Source organism: Corvus cornix, chromosome 2, assembly GCF_000738735.6.
Source record: "Corvus cornix cornix isolate S_Up_H32 chromosome 2, ASM73873v5, whole genome shotgun sequence".
In the NCBI taxonomy this organism is placed as follows: domain Eukaryota; kingdom Metazoa; phylum Chordata; class Aves; order Passeriformes; family Corvidae; genus Corvus; species Corvus cornix.
In genome coordinates, this window is record NC_046333.1 from 68,201,538 (window position 1) to 68,223,035 (window position 21,498).

General features: G+C 39.6%; 1 protein-coding gene across 2 annotated transcripts in view; it reads right to left on the reverse strand.

The window, feature by feature from the left end:
* CDYL (chromodomain Y like) overlaps positions 1-16,699 on the reverse strand; it is a 106,338-nt gene extending 89,639 nt beyond the window's left edge. For both annotated transcript variants that reach the window (XR_005601494.1, XM_039549628.1), the window contains exon 1: positions 16,526-16,699. Coding sequence is in view for 1 of the 2 variants with exons in the window: in XM_039549628.1 (XP_039405562.1) it covers positions 16,526-16,549 (24 nt within the window). In the remaining variant the exon portion in view is untranslated. The remainder of the gene's footprint in view (positions 1-16,525) is intronic.
* Positions 16,700-21,498: the final 4,799 nt, after the last annotated feature.

The following is a 21,498-nucleotide window of genomic DNA, read 5'->3' on the forward strand; positions in this document are numbered from 1 at the left end:
AGGGCTTATTGACTTATTTGTTTTTAAGGTTTGTAATTGTCCTGGATGTATTTTTCTGAATCTGTGTAAGGTCATCTATGTTTTGGGGTTTTTTTCACTTTAAGCTCATAAGATGCCATTTTCTAACATCTCATTAGAAGCTACACAGCAAGGTAACAGCACCCCTAACTCCACCTGAGATCCCCAATACCCAAACTGAGAGACTGCAATGTGCATTTTAGCTACTGTATTTTATCACCAAACTAGTCCTTTCCAAAGCACAACTCTCCATTCTGCATGTATGATCCTACTGCCAAGACAGGTATCTTCAGCTATAGTAACGGATGTTCAAATGATCCCCATTAACTAAGTACAGACCATCCCTCACACTTACCAATCCATCCATTTTTGCACATATGCATTTTACCAGAGATTGCACTCTATTTTCCTCCAGATCATTATCCAAATCCTCAAAGCAATGGGCTGTGAAAAACTTCTATAAAATCCAACATGAATGTCCTTAATCTATTACTGCTTTATGATCTGTCATTCAACCAGTTTGAAATGCATTTGATATGGACCACATTGACTTAGCAAGGAGATAGTTTCAGAAAACCGAATACCATGCAGTACTGTATCAGGTGCTTTACAGACACTTACTGTACCTACATGAATATCTTTGTCAATGAGAGCTTTCAGTCTCAGAATAAAGAAGTAAGTGCAGATCAGTTCCAATTGTCATGAACACCTGGGCAAGCAGTGACTCTGCTTTCTTTAATTTTCTGCTAAGCAGTTCTCATTTCAAGCTTTTACAGTTCTTTTTGCAATCAACATCAACCTGTCCAGTCTAGTATTTATGTTACATCCTGGCCTATCCTATCTAATTTACACTTCTAAACAATTAACACAAAACAAAATACAAAGCACAATACCTTAGATATCTTCAGTTGGTTGGGGTTTCTGTTTGTTTGTTTTAAATCCTGTCTCCTGTAGACTAAATAACAACTTAAATTTGTTTCCTTCTATCAGAATAAAGAAATATTTATTTGTAAGTCACTGTAAATTGTGAACAAAACATCCAGATTTCGGCCAGAGAACAACCACAGTCTGACTCACAGCATGTTTTTAAAGAATCATAGAATAATATTTTTTTTCAGTATTTCTGTCTCTTCTCAACTATTCATGTTCCTATTTAGTAGATGCATGTTGTTACTGGCATTTTTTTGCTCTCAATAGATAAGAGAATTTTCATATTGTTCTTAACCCCATGGATAGAAGGTTTATGATTAATGTCTATATAATCTACTATGACTGGTCTTTTTGTTGTGACAGCTAATAGCCACCTCTGTGCATGGTATTTTCTCTTAACCTTCATACACTTGAATATTCACCTCTGCCTTATTATACTATGACAGTTTCATACCTATCCCTAATGACTTTTCATTGTAGGAATTACAAAACACCTGAGTAACTTTTATTTGAAAGTAATATAACTTTGAGACAAAACTGCATTCTTTATATTTTCAATAAAAACTGTCTTACATTATTTTTAGGAAACCATCCTTTCAGAAATAGTGATTATGTATTATTCGCAAAGCCAGTATTGGTAGAACATTGAAACAAGCAATGATAACCATTAGTGCTGATTGTTTTCATGGAAGTGATCTTATATATCATTTCACTTTTGTCAGAAGAGTAAAACTGAAGAGAACAGAATTGCTTTTTCTCAGAAAAATATGACTAATTACCTACACATATTAGCAATTCCAAGAAAATGTTAATAATCATCAGCTAATGTAATCACTCTGAAATAACAGTGCATGGTTTCTTTGCATGTAGACATTTAAAGAAAGATTACTCTGTCACATAAATCTAAGGAAAATGTGCCTTACTTCTAAAAAAAGAAAATGTAGACCTTACACAACTTTCTGAGGCAACTTTCTATCCTTAAGTGTGTATTTTATTTATTTACTTTTATCTTGTGAAGAATCAAAACCAGAATGTTTTATTCCTTGTCTTCTGTGTGTAATGAACTCAGTGTCTAGGCCGAGTTGCCTGTTAAAACAATGTCAGAACTGAGGAAGAGTGGAAGGGGCAATAATAATGGACAATTTCATAATTTGATTCTGCTCTTACTAAAGTGTGGCACTCAAAAATTGGCACAGTGTAAGTGTATTTGACTTAGTAATTTTCACATAAGTAGTCCAAAGTGTTCGTTGATTGTTTTTGGGTTTGTTTTAAATACTTTGTTGGCAAGTAAATAAATTTTAATATATTGGACTGAGTTTCTAGACAATGATCAACAGGGGATTTTTTTGCTGACTGTAATCTTGTTTTCTACTTTTAAATTATTTATTTAATAATTTGTTGGTTTGGGTTTTTTTAACTAAATGAAGGACCAATGTCAATGGCAGGAAATATCATTAAATTGTACTGGTTTAGAAGCTAAGTATAGCTTTAAAACTTATTGCTACATGCACCTGTTAAAACAATGAGTCATCTGAAAGTACATTAAGGCAATTTTAATTTTTGTGTGCTACACCCCTGGATAACCAATATTTTAAGCTATTTTATGTTTTCAAACTGCATACAAATGCAGATTTGTAATAAGTATATTAAATATTTTAAATAAAATTGTCTTTAAAATGCTGAATACATAGTCTAGTATTTTATAATATTTACCATACAGAAACAATAAATTTCTTAATTACTAGCTATACCTAAATAATTGACAGAATATTTTTACTTAATATAAGCAAAATAAGGGGCTTACACACACAAAGAACTGAGAACATTGGATTTGGGGCACTTAAAGCACTCAGCTGCTTTCTAAAGTCTCACTCAATTACTATCTCTATGTTCCCAAACACTTCCATAACACAGCACTAGCCTTATAGTCTTTAGTATTAATAGATATTTTTCTTTCCTAACCATTTTTTATTTATATATTGGACTTAGAGAGCAACACAGTTTACTTTCCTTATCAGTTTTCCCACCTTCACATAAACACACTCAAAACGAAAATAATTTGCTCCTGCTCATGAAACTGAAACCAAAAGTAATTAAAGCCTAAGTTTTTCAACCCAAAAGATATTGACAGCACTTACACTCTGAACTTTAATTCCATTGGAGAGGCTATAAATAATCTTTATGAATATCAACATTTTAAATGAAATGCAGCTTAAAGCAAGCTCAGCTACAAGGAGACATCCTGTCTCATCCCACTCCCTGCCCACTGCCCTCTCAGTGTATTACCAGAAAACTTAGAAATAAATGATACTTTTTAACTATGCTTGTATGTCACCTGCATCTTCAAACTGGGTTTGCACAACAGCCTCAGAGAATGTAACAGTATAGTCAAGGTGGAGAAGGAAAACACAACCTTACTCTGCGGCACCATTTTCATCACTTGCATGGCACACTAAAGGCAGTAATTTTCAGCAAGCTTTGCAACTGCTATGGTGAAAGTAAAATTCAGGGAATTGTAAAAGTTTTGCAACACTGAGAAGAAACTGGAATCCCAAATTCTTGCAAGCACGCGTTTGCCATTGTCACAAGAAAAGGAAGTGTAACCAGCCACTAAAACATCCAGCACAGCGTCTTCTGCTCTGACTGTGCTCGCCCACCAGCCACGGCAGCCCCCTTCCCCCAGGAGCGCTGCATGGGCTGCGTGACCTCAAGGTGGAGTCTGGGGACACAGGCTCTGAGTCAGCTCAAGCCAAGGGCAAGAAGCTGTGCATTGCACTGCAAGTCTGTCCAGCGAGTTGATCCAGCTGAAAATTAAGCTTGCAGTTTGACAGATTGTCTCTGGTTTTTTTTTAAACAGAGCCAAGTCATTGCTGCAACCATCCCTCCACATCTAACCCATTTTCTCCTCTCTCTCTTCAAACATGCCATATATTCCAGTTTCTTCCCTTGAAGTGGCACCTCTTGGATTTCAACCTTGACCAGTCAATAAACTGCTAGAAAACTATTTCTATAAAAGCAGTGGGCAACCTTCAGCTAGGCAAGCTTCCTTAATGAGCATTCACCTCACCTAGCGACAGAAATCGGCGTGGGTGCAAAGGAAGAAGGAAGAATGAGTGGTTTCCTGGAGAAGACAGTGGTGGAAAGCAAGGCTTGTGGCACTTAAATTTGTTTAAGCTGTAGAGAAGAGAGCCCTAGTACTCACAGTTGAAAGTGGACAAGGAATAGACAGTTTCCTACATGATAAATATCATGCCCTTCCAAGAAACATTAAGGGGAAAAACCAACACAAACACTGTCAGGACACACAAAGTTTTCCCCCTGGTCTCAAGGCTTGCTCATTGAGGCTGGTTTTTTGTGGTCATAACTCAGAGGCTCAACAACTCCAATAACCTTCCACACCTGCTTTGTCATCCTGGCAAATACATGTATGGCCACGCACAGAAACAGGCTGAGGAACTGTTTCAATCAAACATTTCTGAACCAGAGTTTTTTGTTTGGTTGTTTTTAATTATGCCAGATCGATTTTCCAAACCTCTTAAAACATGGCCAAGCTACTGTTGTGGCTCAAACAGAAGGAACAGCTGAGTGACTACTGAAGTCAATCATAAAGCATAGACACCCAAACATCTTCCGAGATTTAATGTAAAAGGAAGTAAAATTAAAAATTAAAATTAAAACCCAATTATTTTAAAACATAACTTGATCAGTTATTGTCACTCAGATAACAAACCTTAGCTTACCCCATAGTAGCTCAGTGCTATGCCTAAACCCTTTATGCTTCAACAGTACAATCCCTTAGCAACATTCACCTACTAACACAGTTTACAGCCCCTAGGGAAGGCCTATAATGAATGAAAAGTTGGGTATTATCCTGCATTAGGATCAGAAGACTGTAGAAAAAGGAAACAAAATCTTACTGCTTAGGAGGCCACATCTAAGTATATTTAACTTAACTGACTAAATTAACCCAATTAGCCTTTCTATATTTTTTTGCAGAGGAAGGGGATGAAGTCTATGACCTTTTAGAGAAATGTCACTTACATGGTCTAAAGGGTCTTCTGGCCTAAAGTCCTCACTGACTGCAGAGGATATCAAAGATAACACTGCATGCAAGTTGAATACCTCTCTGCAGCTAGCCCCACAAAAACCAAACCAAACACCAACATAAAAGGGGACAGGTCTGTCTGTAGCATGTACTTGCAGCATAGCTTCTCTTTATCAGACCAAATTAGCCAGCTCTACTTTATTCTAAGATGTTCTGACAATATTTACGTGGGGGGAAAAAAGAAAAAAAAGAAAAAGGCTTTATTCTGCTTGTGCTTTGGCTCAGGGACTCAAACTTTGTCAGGGAGATGAGCAAATGATTAGCAATCATCTCTGAAATACCCAGTCTGAGTGATATGCTCAATGCTAGACTGTGACAGAGAAAAGAGAGAACTACATTTTTTGAGACAGCACTCAGGTGTCGTAATGATGAGAGCCTCCATTTGTACTCAACAACGCCTGCCTACCCATCTTTCTACAAAAGATAAAGCAGTTTTAATACATAGGCCTTTCACTATATAACCAAGTTCCATTCTTGCAGAAAAATAAAAAACATCCTTATTTTACAATCAATAGACAACTAATTCTGCACTGAAAGTGCCCTTTTCTGAACAAGTTGGATGGAAAAAGAATTTTCTGGTGATTTGACTGAAAATGAGAGAGGCAAGTATTGAGAAGACATTGGGAAGGTAGAACTCAAATATTGGACAAAAAGGACAAATGAATAGAAAGGGAGCATTCATTTAGTGAAAAGCACAAGATAAAATTCCACTGGTTCTACAGTCAAGCAAAAACTTCTTCTTCCCCTTCTCATAATTTACTGTCTCAGTATACTTTAAGTCTTTATTTAGCATATAGAGATATAAAATCCCTTTCTCCAAATTAATCACTTTTAGTCACACACTTTTAGTTCAAGCTTCATAAATATAAACAAGTGCACATAAGAAAAAATAAAGAGCAAAATAAAGCATTATTTTACTAATAGGAATAATAAACCCATATATAGAGATATATAGGCTAGAATGATGACTCTCATTAATTCCCATTAGTTTTGCTTGACAGTAAAAATGCCATATAAAGAAATTACTTTGTGTGCATGCAAGGAATCTCTTTTGTTACATTTCTTAGCTTTGATTATACATACATTTATATATATATATATATACATATATAGAGGTTCAGGTGTAAAGGATTGAATTTTTCAGAAAATAGCTTTAAAACTAGTTTGTAATTACTTGAGTAAGGACCTTAGTGTTGGGTAATTCAATTAATACTGAATATATTCAAATAACACCAATAAAGAACTTCACGTTTTACAGACCAATACCAGCATTATGTTTTAGTAAGATCTTCACTTGTACTGAAAAAATATATCTCACATTCTTTAAGTATAACTTAACTGATAGCTGTCCATCATTGCTTTCTTTTCATACGTAACCAAAGGTATGAAGAACAGAGCATAGCAAGTGATTTTATTTGGATAAAAGTAGGAAAATAATATGGGTATAGATATAAATGAATAACAGTAAAGTTTCATCTGTCACTATGAGTGGCTCAAAACCTAACATTCATGGGGACAGAAACCATACCACATCCCAGGGCTCATTCTATCTCCCCAATAAATCCATGTTTTGTGGCATGCATAGATAACCCCCAAAACACCATCTTATTCAATACACTTGTTCTGCATCACACCAGTTTCAGAGCAAAACTGAACTTAAAATCTAAATCGATCCTTGTAAAGAACTGGTTTTAAAGATAAGGTGTTTTAATGATTTTCCTCAATAAGCATTTAAAATAAAAATCCAATAAAAGACAGGCAACCATGTTATTGAATCTATTGATACGAAAGTAGAGAAGCATGGTACAGTTTGCATACAACTGTGACGTGTATCCTGCTGATGGAAAAATGAACGAGATCCCATCTTTGTATGGTTTTAAAGTTTTGTTAAGTAGTAATCCTTTATATCCATTTGGTTTCTGTAGTCATGGACATAAGCTGTCAAATCAACAACGGCTTGATGCAGCAGCTTCCATGTTTTAACAGTCCTACAATGTTATATGTCAAGGAAGCATCCTCAAAAACAGTGATTTCCATCTTCTCATTCAGAAGTTAATATTTTATTCTTGGGTGGTTTAAATAAATAAGCACAAACCTCAAGAGAGCTGATTAGTACAATGTGGGAGAGAGAAAAAACAAATCAATTAAGGAGCTGCCCTGATAGAAGAGAGATGCCTCTAACACAAGTGAAACAGAACCTGAAACACTGATGGATCTTTTGAAACAGGAAGCTAACTTATTTGCCTTCAGCATCTGGAAAAAAATTCTTTGTTGTTATCGATCATCATTCCTTGATGACCAGGGTAAAAATATAGCTCATTCCAATGTTAATTCTCTGGAAGCCAATGCCTTCAAAAGTCATGATGATAAACTTGTCCTAGACTTCCATATTATAGTGTCTTACAAAAGTTTTTTTCAGATTAAAACCAAATAGAGATCAAGTGTTCTTTTTTCTCCCACTCAACAAGAACATTTTTGTACAATCAAATCAAAACCTGAAGTACACAACACTAAGCACATGAACCAGACGAAGAAAAGAACAAATTTCAAAGCTGGGCTGTAACCTTTTCTACATATATTACAAAAAACCTCATGTGCACCGACAGCTTAAATTCTATCTTTGAAACTTCTGACTTTGCTATATCACAAGTGAAAATTGATTGACTGCTCTAAAACTGCACTCCATTAAATCATCCGTTACACTTGGGAATGCTTGGACATCTAGTTAGTTACTCCTTCAGCTGCAAAGGAGGGTGGCAAGCTGGGGTCGAAGCATCATTTTCAGGAAACAATAGAAATTGTTTTGCTGGAAATGCTCACTCAACTGACAAGTTGCTTTGAATATACCTATTTAGAATAACTATATTTACAAACTAATTCCACAGAAAAATACACTACGAACAAAAGCTCAAGATTTGCAGTCTGATGTAAACATCATTGCTTTGTTCTTAGAAAGCACTGCTAAACCCAAGATCAAGTCTGGTCCTTATCTGTGACCTAAACAAGTGAGAAAAAATGTGCTAGGCCTTGAAAACATGAGTGGCCACCTAGGAGTTACGGTATAAATTAACTATATGGCAAAAAGGCTGGAGAGGAGAAAAAAACATGTTTTTTTCCTGTTTTCCGAAAAGTTTTCCATCAATCTTCCTAATTTTATATATTATACTTCAGTACAATCTATTATGATTTATACTTACAAAACAGTAGTAATATCAAATAATGAGATTAATTCCTAGAGCTACTATTACAAGTGCTATTATAATTTGTTTTATTTTGTGGGCACATTCCTCTCTCCAAATTTTCTAGGCAGAGTGTACTCACACAAAGCTGCCAGCTAGACCTTATTTTGGGATACAGTCCTTAAGCACATCAAGTCTGTACTGAAGGCTCTGTAGGTATCTAGAGCACACTGCTGATGGCTTGAGGTTTTACACAGCTACTGTTTGTTTTGCTTGATCACATTCACTAATAATCTCTTCTTGAAAAATCTGAGTTCAAGTTAATACAGAATTCAGCAGCACCAATGTATGTGTGGCCTGCAGCCACAACCCCCTGGCAGATGTGCACAGGTAATGAACGTGGGCTCTGAACATATGGGCAGCTCAGGTCATGCTGCTGGTATTTTATAACCAAGGCTGAAATCTGCCTTGTCCCAACAAAGCCAGCCATGAAAGCTCCCAATGACTATTGCTGTGCCACATTTCCCATCTTTTTTGCTCTACAGTAAGACATTATGGACCTGTGACAGGAATCAGGGTGCTGAACTGGATGGATCTTTTGTGTCAGTACATAGACTCTTACATTCCCACTATTTCTTACAGACACAATCCCAGGTCTGTTGGTTTTCACCCTGTAAGTGGTGTCGCCACTAAAGTAAAATGGAATTGTCACACTGTGCTAGCAAGAGCTATGTTTTATACATACATAGAACTGGAGAAAATCAGGTGCTGAAATCAAAACACAACAAATGACCATGATTTAGCAACTAGCCAAACTATACTCCAGCCAACTCTCACAAATTTACTTTGAATTGTTTTGTACCCTTTATATGTCTAGTTATTGGTAACAAAAATGTTATTGATATCCTGATGATGCTTCACTGAAGAACTGCATTTAATGGAAAGAACTTCATAAATTACAGACTTCTGAATATCCATTGAATACAACATTCAACACATCATAGTCTTGAAGGTATTTTGGAGTTGATATACATCCATTTCAACACACTTAAGAATGTACCTCAATGGTTCCCCTACATACCTATTTACAAAATGTACATCTAACTTTTTTCTGTGATAAATACATCACAATATACTTCCCACAGCTTGCTTTAAACTGCGGCATCTCCAAAGTAAAGCCAAATTTTTTTCTTATTCCCTAAACCAAGCAAATTTTCATAATTCAGTATTTTACAGGAAGTGGAGATGCTTAGAGAAGTATTTAAATGTCTCCGCAAAATGAAAATCACAAAGTCGCTTAAACAAAAAACCAAACCAAACAAAAAAGAAAAAAAAAAAAAAGAAAGAAAAGAAAATTTAAAAAAATATGTATCTCCTTCCTTCCCTTTCAATCCAGGATTTAAAAAAAAACCCTGAGTTTTGATTTTTCATGTGCTACTATGACAATCAGCAAAGAATAAGCATTAACACTTAATTTCCTTAAAAGGCGTATACTTTCAGAAACTGTGGGGGCAGAAGAGTTAGAGAGGCACAACTACAAATGTGATTAGGCCACTTGAAATACATACCTTATCTTTCCCCACAAAAGAAATGAAACAAACCCTCAGACTTAACATGGCCAAGAAGAAAGATTTGATCAGAGCTTTACTAATTTATTGTATGTACTGTGATTATAAAATGTGAAGCCTCACTGAAGAATCACAACAAAACTGAGTTACAGTAGTTTCATTATTCAATACTAATTTATATTATTCAACTAATTTACAGTTAAAAGATACTTAGAAAATAGTTTCTTTATTTTGCAATTAATGCTACCAAAGTGACTTTAAAGTAATTTAAAAATGTAAAGCTATGATTAAAAAATGTTTTTTAATCCATATCCATTCTATGTATTCATACATATTAATAGATGCCTTGAAAAATATCTGCCACAGGTCGCCATTAAGGGTCACATGTAAATCTTCTGAGGATGTTTATGAAAACAGTAAATATTTTTGCCTTTATAGTGCACTGAGCCGGTAACATGCCAGTTTTCTTTTCCTCTAAGTAATACAGAGAGAAGTTCAAAGAAATAATTTCAAAGAGCACAAAATTCTTGTGTGTAAATATTAAAAGCTCGTCAGAAATTAGAAATATAAAAGCTCTTCTTAGAGAGATACTACAGTTCTGGAAAATACAATTGATAATATAAAATACCAAACTTTTAAGATATTTTCTGAAGTAATAACATACCGTTAGAGAAACCACATGGTATGTTTAATATGTGACTTATAAGTATTTTATTCTAAGATTAAAAAATAATCAACTCTGTATTTATTGACCCATAATATCTATCGCATGGCATCCAGCCATTCAAAACCTCAAAGGCACAGATGAGAACCAGGAGAGACTTGTGCATGCCTTTTTATCCTGCAAATACAGTTTGTGGAGCTAATACTTCCAACAGATAAACAAAAACAATTCACTGCCCAGTAACAGCAGATTTGGAATTTATTACAGAAGAATAAGAGTGGCATTATAGGGCTGCTTATCTGTTATATCCAACAGATCTGCACATCCAGTTATCACATATTCTGGTTGAATAAGATGAAAGCAAAACTGTTAGTAACTTGGTTTTTTCTACTGCTTTGGCACAGATCAGAAATGCTGCGGCAGTCAGGAAGAAATGGAGCTGCACCTACTGAGAGGTCTAAAAGGGACACAGCATCACTGATGCTGTTCCAGCTACGCCAACCTTCCTGAAGAACAAGGGGCTGTGGCATGTCTCATTAAGTTCTTTGTGTCCGATAATTTATCCTCATTCAAGAGGTACTGAACATCAGCATAGTGGAAGCAACCTTCTGTGATAGTACAGTCTTGCAAGTTGGAAGTAATTGTTCTGTAACTCTAAATGTGACTGGCACCACAGCAGTAAACCTCTGATTGACCAAAAACTCAAGAAATTAAATCACAGTGAAAGACAGACTGTGAAGGTCAAGAATTATCAGAGCCTCACTTGCTTTATGGATAAGGCATCTCTCCCCCTTTCTCTTCCTTCCATCTTTTTTTGCTGTGATGGACATAAGCAACTCAAAATAAGTTATACAGAAAAAATAAAAACTATTTTTTTACTATATTGATTTTGTATGTGTACATACAAAAGAGTTTTAGCATAAAACCTGCTAAGACTTCTCCTTCTCTGCAAACCATTTGCGTTGTACATGGGACACAGACAGAGGCTCATTGCTTTGCTTGCATGTGTTTGAGCTCACCCTGGGAGCAGCCCCCAGCCTTGCCAAGCCAGAGGCACTGCAGAGGGCAGGGCACACTGGAGTAAACCACAGGGCCAGCTCAGGCACTTCCCCTGCAGCAGCACCAGAGGACGGGGCACTAGTCCTCAATTTTGTCCAGAGTTCTGGGGCTAACTCAAGCTGGTGAAAAGCAGCTTGGCAAGGGTCATGGAAAAGTCAAGTTTCTTGCACTAAATGTGATGGCTCCATTCCTGCAGTGCTCTTGTATTCGTGCTCTGGTTTAGAGAAGCAAAAGTCACCCATGGAAGATGAACAGCTAATCCTCAACTCTATTTTAAGTCAGATGTGTAGTTCCTAAGGGGTGGAAACAACACAAACACATCTGATGTAAATTCCTAGTCTTAGTTGGGTAGGGTCAGTCAAGTAAATCTGTCTTCTACCTCTCCTGAAACAAGCAGTAACATTTCCACCAGTTGTCAAAATAAAATCATAAAAAGTCAGGCATTACACCTCAATGACTATAAGACCCTTCTTATGAACACGATCTTTAACCAAGGTCTTGGGATTCAGCACATCAGAAACAAGCAGCAGAAGACAGACCCCAAAACAATCTGGACTTCCTGCAAGACAGGTTGAATGAAAACAACTCATTTCAATGAGGAAAAAATTGGCTATTGCCTGAACAGCCAATTCTAATTTGTTGTTAATAATAATTTTTCATCAAATAGCCATAAGAAATTACAACAAACTCCAAGCTGCACACTGCAGGTAATGGATTTACTCTTTCAGTTAACTTAAGCAAAACAAATGTTTAAACTTTCCAGTAGATGGACACAAAACATGATGAAGATTCAATCACTGCAGTGTTACCAGGGCTGTGAGAGAAACTTTAAGTGGGTAACTCCTATGCAGTATCAAATTTTCGACAAAATGACAGCATTCCTCCATCAGTTTTGTACACTCTGTCATTTAAATACTAGCACAGTAGATGAAGAACTTCCCACAGGACCACTTTTTCTGAATTGTGGCCACTACTGTATATACAACGTTTAAATTTTAGGTGATTAAACCTGACACATAGCTTAATGCAAGGCCATAGAACTTCAGCCAGTTGCTCCTGAAATTTGTTTCAGTTTGTAATTTCACCATATCTGTATAATTTAATGTCAAAGGCTTTAGTACTAAAAATAAAACCAAAAGTACTGAATCATCATTGGAAGTGGAGTATCACCTTGAGAGTACTAGACTAAACACCAGTATGAAAAAACACATGCTTTTTGCAAGGCACTGGAAGAATTAAAAAAAAAAAAAGGTATTTTCCATTCTATAAAACATACAAAAGTGTATAATTTTGAAGTACAGGACTTTTAATACGTTAAACTACAATATTTTAATGGAAATTGGTTAAGACACCTTACAACACTAGGTTTAGGAGCAACATCAAGTTGAAAGACATAGTGAAGAAAAGGCATCAAGGCATAGGTGCACTAGCAAAGTTCACACAAACGGTTTTGCATACTTATTAGTAAAACCCAGTAAAAATGTTTTGATATGAGTCGCAATCGTGGCCCAAGCCTAGCCAGAGTTACACAAACGGATCCAGTGGGCCATGCACACTATCAGTGGTACCAGTAGCTCCCTGAGGAGAGACAGAAACACTCAGTAGCGTTTGACTAGATACAATGTCCGACAGCAGAGAACTTCAATACATTTCCACCTCACCTAATACAAAACCAAGTTATTAAATGTTATGGGAAAGACTCTTCCACACTCAGCACAGATTAGAAGCTGTCTACTGACCGCCACTTGGTACATCTGACCTGCTGGCTAGCACACAGTTGTCCCAGGGAGCACTTGTATGGAAACATTTCCACATGTCATCAAACAAACTTGTCATGCCAACCACAACTCAGGATGACTTCAATCCCAAACATCACTGCAAGAGTTTGCCAAAGGAGGTCAAGGGATTTGACTGCAGAGAGAGCAAACACAGTCTGCTTCTGAAAGAACCTTGGAAATAAGGTGGATACCCTCCTTCTAATTACTTTGAAGATGATGAGAACAAGTAACAATGTTTCAATTGGCGGGAAACAGGTCAGTAAACCAAAGGAAAGCTGTCACACTGAAAAAGAAGGTACCCTTACCGTTTGCCCCAAGGCTGTATAAAGGATTTTTCAAAAACCACACTAACAAATCGCAGCAGGCACATACAAAGAGAGGTGTCATAAGATGTCAACACCTACTGAAACAAACTTGGGGGAAAAAAACCCACGATGGCACCTTTTCCTATGTTTTTCTTTACCTATCTTGTTCACTAGTTTCTCTACGTCTGTCCACCGCACTAACAAACATGCTGTCCCTTGAAGAATCAAACTTGCAAAGAGAAAAACTATGTTATTTGCCTCATCCACAGAGGCTGGCAACATTACTGATCATTTCATTTTCCATCTAGAAAAAAAGAGTCTCTTCAATGTTTTTCAATAAAAGTTTCTACCCCAGTTAAAAAAAAAAAAAAAAAAAGACAAAAAAAGAGCAGGTAGTCATCGCCGCAACCTCTAAAATGCATGGGAACAAATGACATTGAGGATACACAGCCAGTCCAACAGCCACACTGCCAGTCCATTAGTACATTTCAGGGTCTTGATCTTTGAACTCCAAATCACTGGCCTACAGAGATCAGCTCCTTCTCTTCAGGGATGACATCCAGTATAAAAATAATCCCACAGACAAGTGAATTCATTAAGTTGTTGTTTTTTTTTTTTTTTTTTTAAGAAAAATGAACTTACCTTCATTTTTTTGTAAAATGATTTTTCATTTGTATTTTGGAAGAACCATGACACATATCAGCAGAAATAGTTGGCATTCATACTTAGGCAAACAATTGCAAATAGATTACACAACTATTTTTTGATCAAGACACCAGATCAAGACCCAGAAGGAAAATGGAAGTATAAGAAATGGATTTCAAACACCAGATTCAAAGAATATTGTATTGCATGAGTTATAAAGAAGACAACGATGAAACAGAAGTAAATCCACAGTCAATAACATGGGCAGCTCACATAACAGTTTAAATTACTTAACACTTAACATTTCAGGTCAACTTGCAGCTATGTCCTTCCCAAATTAGTGCTTGCTATATTTAAATTATTTATGATTTTAGGATTTTTCAGACATGGCTAGAAAATTCATTATAAGACAAAACACGTCAAAAATGAATAACAATTTAGAAAAGAGACAGCTTAACCACATGTGAGTCTAAAAGCATTAACAATTTTGGCATCTTAACTAAACTTTGCATTTGTACGATTAAAGTATATGTCTGATTTTCAAAATTTAGAAGTATCTCTTCAGGTGTTTTTCAAAAGCGGCTCTTGCACAATGGTCATCATGTGCCACCTTCCTATAGGACGACAGTGCCCGACAGACTACTGAGCCAACGAGTCAACATTTTGAACACAATTTAAGACAGCCAAGAAGAGTCATGCACGATGGTCATTCTTAGCCTCAGTCCAATGGCCAGCAAACAGAATTTTCCTGGTCATTTCTTTGCACCCATCAAAACTGATATCTCATTGTCCATCTTTGATCAAACACAGCAATACACGAAGAGCAAGTATTGGCCACAGCACAGTCTACAGGCCCAACTCCACAAACCCAACAGAACTTTTTCCAAAGCCAAAGCAAGTTTTTGGCAATCCCTTGAGACGCAGAGTGGTTCCTAAATTTCTCTCCTACTTCCAGGGATGATCCCTTCAAGATTGACTTAAGCCACATTATGAGGATGGGGAAACTTGCCAAAGCAATTAACCATGATTTATCTGGCTTGGGAATACAGGCCTTCGGTCTTCTTTCTGGTCTATCAGTTCAGCACCTCTGCTTGACAGTCAACTTGCTTAAAATACAAGCCCACCTGGGGCACCTTCCACTGACTTCTACAGGATCTGTTCACCCGTGGCATCACAGACATAACTCCATTAATGAGAGATACACGTGCAGTAAGACATCTTCTGTCAAGTCTCCTGAAGGCTATCTGCCTCCCTTTAACCCTAAGAGTTCCAGCCTCTGGATATATTTTTTTTATATAGATCACTACCTCGATGCATATTAACTATGAGATAAGAGCATTTTTGGTATTGGGAGGCCACTTCTCTACCCAAAAGGCAAGAACAGCTCCAAAACAACAACGGCTTTTCACTCCCAGGGATGACTTCTTGTAAAATAAAAATAAGGAAGTTCAATCCAAGAGAACCATGATGCTTTTCAGTAAAGGGCAAGGATGTGAAATTGTCACACATAAGATAGGAAATTCAAAGTTCGGCTGTCACCTTGTTCCTTCTTCACCCCAAGACCTCTCTCTCCCGTCAGCACACGCTTTGACCACCTCCCGAGTGACGAGTGAAGGATGGCGTGTCAGAGCCTTAACTTTCAATCTTTTTGGCTTCCCTCGCAACCTCAACCCTATCGCTGGAGCACGAAGAGCCGAGGAGTTTAAATTTTAATATTTTGCATCGTCGCAGCTTGCTGCACTGCCAAGGCACACGATGGTGGCACGGGACTTTGGCATGGACACAAATCCAAGAGGAAAGCCCCTCTGCCCTCCCCCCTCTCCCCCCCCGGCCCGGACAGAGGCAATAACTCGGCTTTGCTCACATTTTTGCACAGCGCCGGGCTCGGACTTCGGCGTGCTCGCTGCCGGGGCTGTCAGCGCTGCTCGCCCCATCCAGCACCCCCCTTCTCCTCCTGGAGTCAAAGTATTGTGTGAACGTGGGGAAAGGACTGGGGGGGAGCGCAGGCCACGGTAACACTTTGCCGTCTCCTCCGATCAGTCACATTTCCGTCCTCCTCCAGCAAAACTGGGGAGGGAAGGGGGGGCGGGGGGCCAGGCTGGGCACACACGCAGGCGCTGGGCCCAGCGGGAAGGGGCAGCAGCCGCAGCAAGTGTGGGTGACAAGCCCGGCGGCTCTCCCGGGGAGCAACAAAAACGCTCTCGGGTGCGGTGGGGTGGGGTGGGGTGGCCAGCGGGGCCGGGGGCAGGGCCGGCGGGGCTCGGGGGCTCTTACCTCGTAGAGTTCCTCGGAAGCCATGCTGGGGGAGCCTCACAAGGTGGAGTTGGGTGCTGGTTTGGAAATACTTTTGTTTCAGTTGGTGTCCGTTTGGCCTCCTCCTCCTCTTTTCCCTCCTCGTCTTCTTCTTCTTCTTCTTCTTCTTCTTTTTCTTCTTCTCCTCCTCCTCTTCCCCTCCTCCTTCTTCTCTTCCCGTCCTCCTCCTCCTCCTCTTCTTCTTTTTCCTCCTCCTCCCTGCGCGTCTCTCTCCAGCGCAACTAGCAGCTCCGCTCGTTAAATGCCAGTGAGGTGCTCCTGTTCCTGCCCCTGCTGCTGCTGCTGCTGCTGGCGCTGGCGGCGGCGGCGGCGGCGGCGGGGGGGGTGCGCGCACGGCAGCTGCGCAACTCGCTCGCTCTCCCCGCTCGCCCTCGCACACCCCGGCGCGCACGCACCCGCGCGCGCGCCCGAGCGCGCACCCGCGGGAACACGCAGCGCGCGCACCCGCGCCCACAGAACTCACACGCGTGCTCGCCCCCCCGCACCCCTCCGTCCGCCGCCGGCTACACTCGCTCGCTCCCTCCCCAGGAACACTAATCGAGCGCAGAGAGGCAGCGCCACACGCGAACCACCGCTCTCCGCCCCGCCGGCTCCACCAGCCACCCCCCGCCCGGCACCATCCTCCTCCTTCTCCTCCTGCTCCTTCTCCTCCTTCTCCTCCTCCCCCCACCCCATCCCGGCTTTGATCTCCCATTGTCTGCTCAGCTGAGCCCGGCGGCGCGCGGGGGGCGGCGGGGGCGCGCGCCCGGGGCCGCGCCCGGGAAACCGCGGGTGATGGGAGCGGGAGGCGGGGGGTGGGGGCGTGGGATGTGCCCGCGGGACGGATGCGGAGTTTGGAGCGGGGCGGTGGTGGGAGGACGCGGGGCCCCGCGCACGTGCGGGGCCCTCGTCACGCCCCCGAGCCGCCCCTCGCCCCCGTCCGCAGCCGCAGCCGCCCGTGCTTGCCCCTCCGCGACCCTCCGAGCTCCGCTCCCCCGCGAGCTCCCCCATCGCCCGGTCCATCGCCCTACAGTAGTGCCATACATAACGCGTCTGCACGCGCTTCTTCCCCGTCCAAACTTCCTTGGTTGGATGCCTTTGCCGTAAAAGAAACTAAGCAGCCCTCGACGGTGGCTGCCAGCACCGGATACGTCCCTTCCATCTCCCGACTGACCGTGTTTGCCAAGACGGGAAGGCCCCGCCAAGGCCTCCCTGGTATGATGGGCCAACAGAAAGTAGCTGAGCTGTTGACTTGCTTATGAGTCCAGCGTTAGTTACACCCTGCAACCTGTTCTTGTCACGTCGTGTGTCATCTGGGGGTGCCTCACATGAGGTGCTGTGTAGCAAGCCATTAACTTGACAAATGGAAGGCTTAGTTATGCAAAGGTAGATGTAACAAGTTACTTCTTCAAGAGAAAATTCTTCTAGGCATTGTTTCTGATCTCAAAAGGGCTGATGGGTGGGACAAAACCAGTGTCAGGACAGGAATGCTGAACCGTATGTTCTGTCATACTGCAGCATTTGTTCCAGCCAGTGTTTCCTATTCCATGCCACACCAGGCAGCCATACTCTGCCACAGAACAGCGCAGGTTGAGGCAGAGTTCATCACATTTGTGTAATCAACCAATCCATTGGGTCAACTCATTTTTGATCAAAGTTTGTTTTTTTTTTTTCAAAGTCTTTCAAAGGTGTTTCTAAAAAACCAAGAAATTCCTCAGTGTTCTCCATTGATAGAGAAGTTTTGGACCACTGTCCAGCAGATACTCATTCAGGAAATGATCCATTTGTTGGCTTTGGATCATTTATGTACAAAGAACTGGAGATTCTTTTCTCAAACTTGATTAATCTGCCCATTCTTTATGACAAGTATGTCGATGTCTCCCAGGTCAACATCCTTCATCTGGATAACTGAAATTCTGAACTGGACTTCAAGATGGACATCATTTGTGCAGATAAAGCATCTAAGAACTTTCATACTTTTCATACTTTCCTAATCTTTAACTAGTCCACAAAAAGGTTTTTAATCTACTTCTTGACATCTTCAAGGGCTAGGCTTAATCTAAGGTGGTGAAAGAGGGGGTCAGTGACAGTAGCAGGATCATTGGTGGAAGGATGGGCCTACATACGAAATTAAGATGGTTAAGATCTGTGACTGCCTTCATGAGCATTTAATCACCATTCCTAAGAGGTGGGCCAAATCCTTTGTGAGCTGTACACAGCGTAATGTCACTGTTGTAGCCACCCTTTGAAGGACAGTCTTTGAAGGTAATCGGTATTCACATGTTAGCAAAGAGATGGCAGCAGTGTTTGCTGAAGATGTTACTTTGCTTTGCAAGGGCAAAAAAATAGCACATCTTAATCTGTACTAGGGGTCTCACCATTGCAGTAAACCAGGTCTTGGGCATTTTGATTTTTAGGATGGTTCGAAAGAAATACCGTTCATCAGTACTTCTCCATTTTTAGTATTTCAAGGAAAGAGCCAAAGCTCAGAGTTAACACTAGTTTTTAGTATTCTGACCATGCTCCACAATTCATCTTCAGTGAAAGAATTTCTTCTTTTGCCCATATTCATTGCTTGCACTGCCATTAATTCTTTTTTGCCTTCCATTGTAACCTTTTGTTCTTGTTGCTTGATAAGACTTTTCAGGAGAATCAATCACACTATTCAAAAATACCATCTGGCAGTGCTATGGTTCAAGCGTCTGAGATGTACCAGGTTTTTGTGACTGGTTTTTGTGGTTGTATTTTGCTACACAAGGTTCCATGTTAGCTTGCTCTCATCTTGCTTTCTCTAGAAGAAAAATCAAGTTGTCCAAAGGTTGCATGATGAATTGTCTAAATCATTGCTTCTGTTTTATTTCTTAAGGTGTTTCATATGTTCCTCACTGGAGGCAGGACGCATCAAATTTCAACAATATTTTGTTTGTTGAGACCAACCTTACTGCCAGCTTCCTAAATGGCTTTCCTAACATTGCATATAAATATTTCCAGTAGAGAAGCTGTATGGAATGCAGTAATAGAGCAGTCTAGGAAGACTGGAAAGCCAGGCCAATTTGAGTTCTGACAGTGGTAGCAAATGTTTTCAGGGGTGGTTGAACAGCCTCAGTTAATCCAGCTTGGGAAAGAACCAGACAATGTCAGCCAGGCAGGAAGTTTTACAATGTGCATACAGAGCTTCCAGTTTGAAGTCAACAATTGCTATAGAGGCACTCCTGGTAAAGTCAGGAGGACAATTGTTCTTCTGTTTCGCAGAATAAAGAATGTTCTAATTTATGGGCGAAGTACAGATCATGGAATCAAGTTCATTTGAAAGGTCAACTCCATTTTGACCTTGTTGTATACCACTGTAATGTCTGTAAATGTCTTCATATATGGTGGAACAGATGAAATAGTTATGGTGGTAGATCACAGCTAGCTGAAAGTTTACAAGATTGAAAACATCATGGAGATCTGTATTGGATGGGAATGGGTCTACATCTCTAGGATTTGCTCTAACCGAGGGATCACAGATGTATTTGATGTGCAGAGATTGTAACTCTTGATAATAAAGTGACTATCAGTAACTTCTGTTTGGTTATATTAAGGTGATTATCTGCCTTGTAGTACTTAGGCTTAGAAATGAAGCATTTAGTCATTGAGATACAGCCAGTGATTAGCTAAAGGATTTCAAAAGGTGGGATTGATATGGCTAAATGGGATGGTCTGTGCTGTAGGCACTAACATCTGATCCAATCATCCTATGCTACTTTTTCACTGTCAAAGGAAATATAGTCAGCATCGTTGGTGGAATTGCCAGCATGCTTCATCTCATCCTAAAGCAGATGCCTATGTCTGGTCAGATGACTCAAAGTCTAAATTTGATTTACTTCGTTGACTTTTACTGATTGGAATTGTCACCTATTCTGCAACCGCTTAGAGAAAGTTGAGATTAGCCCTACTCATGTTTCTATAACCCAGGCTTTCTTGATCTAAGAGAACTGGATGCTTTAAAACTCCATAATGGACAAATTATGTCGACAGTTTAGGTCTGAAATGCATCATATCCATTTGCACCTAATATTTTTTTGCTCCTATTTTTATCCAGTGCTTATTTTATTGCCCTCAGCTTCTGGGATGTGGCTCATCCTTGTAATCTGTTATTCTCTCTAAATTCTGTCCCTCTTATTTTCCTCACCTCTTCCTCATCTCCATCTCAGTCTGTTGTCTTCTAAGTGGTCTGAGATGTTTAAGTTAAAATGGAGAAACAGAAATGCTAGAAAAAAGTATTTCTTGCAATCTGTACTTCCAACACAAAGCTGAGAGTTATGTTTCCCATTCTGTAGTGGGTGCAGTTCCAAGAGAGGCCATGTCAGGCAGATAAAAGGGGTTAGTTCTTCAACACATGGAGGGAAGTGGGGTCACTTGAAGGAACAATTGTTGAACAAGATTCTTTACATAATAATCTAGGACAGAGGACCTCCTATTTCTCTAAACTACTGAGATATTGCTTCCATTGATCTGAAAAATATTGATGCTAGATTAGATTAAGACAGTAACACAATCAAGTTTAAATAACTGAAGAAAGGAATGGCAATGTTTAGAGTAATAGATTCTTGGTAATTTTTTTGACTGACATTATGGTATTTAGTTCTTTATTGATAAGGACAGTTTCTTTCTCCAAATTTTTGCTTTCAAAGAATGTGATCAATACACTACTGTTTCCTTGTGGACTTGAATGATGGACTCAATATAGCAGTTTTTTTAAGAACCAGTAATTTTTCTTTGCAATATGCCCATTAAATAAGGGGGGCTTTGTTATCCATTCTCTACCCATGTAGAACTACGACATGAAATTACAGCAAATATTGTCAGAGTTGTCCACTGATTTCTGCCGATCAATTAAAGAGGCCTAGATTAAAAAACCCAAGAAAATATAGTGCCTTTTATTTTTAAAGTAGCATTTTTATTGGTATTTG